The 6,133-nt window shown below is 42.2% G+C and overlaps 1 protein-coding gene across 1 annotated transcript; it reads left to right on the top strand.

Annotated features, from left to right (window-relative positions):
• Nucleotides 1–222: 222 nt before the first annotated feature.
• Nucleotides 223–5,637, top strand: LOC146735032 (uncharacterized). The gene has a single exon (XM_085507326.1). It carries the CDS (start codon nt 223–225, stop codon nt 5,635–5,637), a length of 5,415 nt encoding a protein of 1,804 aa, XP_085363452.1.
• Nucleotides 5,638–6,133: the final 496 nt, after the last annotated feature.

Below are 6,133 nucleotides of genomic sequence, written 5' to 3'. Positions count from 1 at the left end.
GGTGTTATTATTAGTAGTTTGTTTGTTGTTTCATTGTAACTTACATGTAATCGAGTGAAGTGAATAAACAGTTGAGTTATTGTTACCGCACGGTGAACTTGTCTTCTCGATCTCTCTCCGGGTTTTTACCCACAACCGACTCAACTCACGTGCCCATGCGCACATTTGGTGCCGAGACCAGGATCAACGTACTTTGGAGGAAATTCTACAACGCATAGAAACATGGCAGAACGAGTTAAACATTCTGCAAGTAGAAGAGGACACCGTGCTCAAATGACGAGACAGTTACAAAAAGCCACTGACATCATGTCCAAAGATGACCCATTGACGCAACATGAAAAAGACGTTCTCATCGCAACGCATGAAGATATTACATCAAGATTGGAGCAGATCAGAGCATTGGATGAAGAAATTCTCAAAAGAGCCGACGAAACAGAGTTCGACAATCTATTTCTTGATGCAGACAACTACGTCATTGATATCAAAGAAAGAATCGTGGAGATAAGGAACTTCATCCAACGCGCCGATACACCAACAACGCCAACAACACAGACATCATCTGAAATGTCAAGCACGTCGTTCACAAGTAACAACTCAGCGTCCAGAAGACGAACTGTAAATCTACCTAAACTAGATCTCGAAGAATTTTCAGGTGATATTCTTTCTTGGCAAAGTTTTATCGACACGTTTGAAGCAGCTATAGACAAGGACGACATGTTGGATGAGGTAAATAAGTTTCAATACCTACGAGCACATGTAAAGGGAGAAGCGGCTAAAGTAATCGAGGGATTACAACTGACAAACGAGAACTACAAACACGCCTTAGAATTACTAAAACGACGTTACGGACTGAAACATAAAATACGAAATGCATATATGAAAGCACTTTGGGAATTGCCAAAACCGTCTAATGACTTATCCTCACTAAAGTTTTTCTACGACAACATGGAGAGTTACAGAAGAGGCTTAGAAGCACTTGGGAAGAGCGAAGACTCGTACGGAGATTTCCTCATACCTATCATCCTAGAAAAACTTCCAGGAAATTTCCGTCGAATCATCACTCGCGACCATGGAACCGACGATTGGTCATTTAAAAATCTACGTGAATCTGTGTGTAAGGAGATCGAAGCAATGGAGGCTGGCGAAATCTCTAACAATTCCGTATCGTCTTTCGCCTACAACGAATCGCCTATGCGTAATGTACAGTTCTCTGCTCAAGCACTTCACACCAACACAAAAACTCGCAAACCAGAGTGTGTTTTCTGCAGTAATTCACATCGTCCCTTCGATTGCACGAACGTAACCGACCATATGCAACGCTTCGAGATCATCAAAACGAAAGGACTATGTTTTAATTGTTTAAGCAAAGGACACTCTTCGCGATCTTGTCAATCTGTCTTTAAATGTCGGAAATGCGACAGCAAACACCACACTACGATTCATCATGCGTTCAAACAATCGCCAAAACTATCGAAACCAGACACTTCAAGCAATACCAACAGCCAGAAAATCCACGCTAATTCTGTGTCAACCGACCTTCAATCAACTAGCGGCAACGTACTTCTCAAAACGGCGATTACTCAAGTCTACTCGGATAAAGCATCAGCCGACGCAACAATCCTATTTGACGAAGGAGCTACAAGATCGTTTATCTCTGAGAAATTAGCCGAACATTTACACCTGACGCCAGACGGACAAACATCGGTCCAAATCTCCACCTTTGGCAATAAGAAATCTGCGCCGAAAAGGCTCAATTACGTAACGTTGACGGTAAAAACAACATGGGGGCCCGATATATCAATATCTACGTTAATTGTTCCTGAAATCTGCAATCCAATTAACAATCATATTTGTCCAGCTGTACTGAATTTACCGCACATCAAAGGACTCCAGCTAGCGCATCCTGCTGTAAACCATAAATATTTGAACATATCTCTTTTGATTGGTGCCGATCATTATTGGTCATTCGTGGGCGACAAAACCATCAAAGGCAACGGGCCGACCGCTGTTTCATCTCGTTTGGGTTACCTACTCTCTGGACCAACGTCACGTGATGCGTCATTCCCAACTGACGTCACCAGCTTTCACGTGAACGCATATTCACCAACTGACGATCCCGTAACTAAACTCTGGGATTTTGACACCATTGGCATTCGTGAACCTGCCAACACGGACTCTACTGATGACAAGGCAGACGAATTCGAAACGTTTTGCGAACAGAATATCGAACAACGCGACAAACAATACTTTGCCCGACTTCCCTGGAAAGAAAATCACCCGGTATTACCAACAAATAGGCGGATCGTCGAAAAACGAACACGTCATATGGTACGTAAGCTTCCATCCGATTTACTTCCTGTTTACGACCGTATTATAAAGGAGCAAGAACACCGTGGGTTTATTGAACGACTGGACTCCGATAATCCGAATCAAGGGCACTACCTTCCTCACCATGCCGTCAAAAAGGACTCCCCCACTACACCAATTAGGATTGTCTATGATTGCAGCTGCAATACTTGTCAAACTCCGAGTCTTAACGACTGTCTCGATAAGGGTCCCATGTTACTTAATGATTTAGCAGGTATATTGCTAAGATTCCGTACGCATCCGATAGCCTTGGTCAGTGATTTGGAGAAAGCATTTTTACACGTGGCTCTTCATGAAGAGGACAGAGAATTTACAAAGTTTCTATGGCTTTCGGATCCGACCGACACAGAAAGTGACTTTATTGTCTTCCGTTTCTCATCTGTTCTTTTTGGATCAGTCGCCAGCCCCGCCATTTTAAATGCTGTTATTCGAAAACACCTACAAATGTTTGACACTAACACCGCCAGGGATCTACGCGAAAATATATATGTCGACAACGTTCTAAGTGGTGCAAAGAATGACGTCGATGCTATTTCGTACTACAACGACGCCAACGATTTGACTACTTCCGCTGGGTTCAATCTCCGTTCGTGGTCAACAAACAGTTCTCTATTGCAAGACATCGCTAGGAAGGACGGAGTTTTACTCGATGACAATAACCCATCATTACTTGGTATGAAGTGGAATACAAATACAGATACTATCGGCTACAAATCGTACGAACACCAACCTACCGAGAAGATAACTAAACGAGAAATTGTTAGACGTACGAATTGTTTGTTTGATCCACTCGGACTATTAAATCCGGTTCATGTAAAAGCCAAAATATTTATACAGACATTATGGAAGGAGAATCTTGAATGGGATAAAGAACTGCCGACACATTTAACGAACACTTGGTCGAAAATTGAAACGGACTTACGAAATGCATCCAATATCACCGTTCCACGCCTGTACACTAACGCCGAGGAAACGAACTCTTATAAACTCGTATGCTTTGTGGACAGCAGCACTAAAGCGTATGGTGCATCTGTCTATCTTGTATCAAACACATCGGCAAATCTAGTCATGGCCAAATCCCGAGTTGCACCAGTGAAAGACATCACCCTACCACGACTGGAACTTATGGCAGCTGTGTTAGGAACAAGACTTACAAAATTCGTTGAAAACCAACTATCTGCACGCCTTCATATTGAGGAGAAAATTCTCTTCTCGGACAGTCAAATTGTATTAAGCTGGATTAACAGCAAAGCTAAATTACCGGCATTCGTCAGACATCGCATCGAGGAAATTAAATCGTTTTCATTCAGGGACTATCGATACATTCCAACAACTCAAAACCCCGCCGATCTTTTGACAAGAGGAATAACTACAGAGCAGCTCAACAATTCTAAACTTTGGTGGCATGGCCCGAAATGCGTACATAACAACGTTCTGAATAAGAAAACCCCAACATGTACAACTGATGAACAGATCGAGCTTCACGATTCTACTGAAAACGCTTACAAAGTCAACACTGACATCATCGGTCAAACCAATGCTGGTTTGGACACTGTCAGTACTACCGGCATTGGTCAAATTGTTGATATAAATCGATACAACTCTTTACAAAAGTTAAATCGTATTACCGCGCTTGTTTTAAGGTTCGTCGATAACATCAAAAAACCTGCACAATCTCGAAATCTGAATGAGTTAGCAGCGAACGAAATCGCGCAGGCACAATCAAAATGGGTAGTACATGTATATGTACAGAAGACGCGTTATCAAAAAGAACGTGAATTCCTACAAGTTGAAAATAACAAAGCCTCGCCTTTAATTCGACAACTTCGTTTATTTATTGATAAACAACACGTCATCCGCTGTGGTGGTCGTCTACACAATGCGCCCATTGGAGACAATGCTAAGTTTCCAATTTTAATACCTCCTGATCACCAGTTTACGAATTTACTAGTTCGTGATGCCCATGAAAGATCACTACATTCCGGACTACAAAGTACTGTCACGTTATTACGTCAAACATACTGGATTACAAGGATTAGAGCTACCGTCAAGGCGTTACTACGGAAATGTGTAATATGCAAACGTGTTACCGGACGTTCTTACATGAAACCAATCACCGCCCCTCTGCCTAACTATCGCACCCAGAAATCTGAACCCTTTCAGGTTTGTGGCATTGATTTCACTGGTGAACTTTACGTTAAACGGGAAAATGGCGGCGAGAGAAAATGTTACATATGTCTCTTCACGTGTGCTAATACCAGAGCAATACACTTGGAATTGGTTCAAGATTTATCAACCGTTAGTTTTCTCCGCGCTTTTCGACGTTTTGCGGCGCGCAGATCTCTGCCTACACGAATCGTTTCCGACAACGCCACGACCTACTTATCCGCCGCTAAGGAAATCAACGATCTGTTCAACGACCCGCAAGTAAAAGCCTTCCTTGCAAACCATCACATTCAGTGGACATTCATTCCAAAACGCGCTCCTTGGTGGGGAGGTTTCTATGAACGCATGATTGGTATGACAAAGAACACGTTAAAGAAAGTACTTCGTCGCGCATTCGTCACAATGGATGAAATGAATACTATATTGTGCGAAATAGAAACAACAATAAACAACCGTCCGATAACTTATGTTTATGGTGACGACGCAGAGGCGACTCCCCTCACCCCAGCTCACTTACTCCATGGCCGTACGTTGAACACATTGCCACATGTAACTATCGACATGGAGGAACTCATCGATCCGACGTACGAAACAAAGGAAACTCTCCATAAACGTGCCACGAAGCTCAGTGAAACTATGGATCGACTTTGGAAAAAATGGGAGTTAGAATATTTATCAGCACTCCGAGAACGACATGAACGACAAAAAACCGGGAAATTAACAAACGCGATCAAGTCTGGAGACGTTGTACTTGTACATTCAGACAACAAGAAACGTACGTTATGGGATTTAGCCGTGGTCGAGTCTCTTATAACAGGAAACGACGGTATAACTCGCGCTGCAAATATCAGAACGCGTAACGGTAAAACAAATCGTCCTATTGTGAAACTATATCCTATTGAAGTCTCTACGGATAATATGCAATGCTTGGACACTGATAATATACAAATCTTGGACACTGATAACAATAGACATATTAACGATTCTAATGACACACGTACTGCTAATGTTATTTCTAATCGGCCTCCACGGCGTGAGGCGAACATCAGAGCCCGACAAAGAATTAGGGATTGGATTAATGACTGGTCAGGTCCTACTTCTTAAATCGAACATTTTGATGACTTGATTTGTGCTAGTTACCGTTTAATTTTAAATTGTTTAGTTCGTATTCTTTTTGTGAACATCAACGTTGTTATTCTATTATTCGCTTATATTTTTTATGTTTTATTCGATTTTCTAGTGATTTGTTCGTTACTACAATGCATGTACATGTAGTATTTATTTCTGCCGCCGGGAGTAATGTGGAGACTGTTAGTCTGACCTAATTAGACACCCACTGCTGTTGCCACACCCACAGTTATTTCAACCAATCACATCCCGGTGTTATTATTAGTAGTTTGTTTGTTGTTTCATTGTAACTTACATGTAATCGAGTGAAGTGAATAAACAGTTGAGTTATTGTTACCGCACGGTGAACTTGTCTTCTCGATCTCTCTCCGGGTTTTTACCCACAACCGACTCAACTCACGTGCCCATGCGCACACAAGCCAAGAGGGTGGCAAATCAGTGTTTGTGTGTGTAGACTGATATCCACCATGAG

The sequence above is a fragment of the Saccoglossus kowalevskii genome, chromosome 13, assembly GCF_978046115.1.
Source record: "Saccoglossus kowalevskii chromosome 13, keSacKowa6.1, whole genome shotgun sequence".
Lineage (NCBI taxonomy): Eukaryota > Metazoa > Hemichordata > Enteropneusta > Harrimaniidae > Saccoglossus > Saccoglossus kowalevskii.
The sequence above is the reverse complement of the archived record's forward strand: the minus strand, read 5'-3'. Positions and strand labels throughout refer to the sequence as shown.

Coding starts and splice junctions, on each gene's coding strand:
- LOC146735032 (XM_085507326.1), top strand. CDS start 223: ATGGCAGAACGAGTTAAACATTCTGCAAGTAGAAGAGGACACCGTGCT.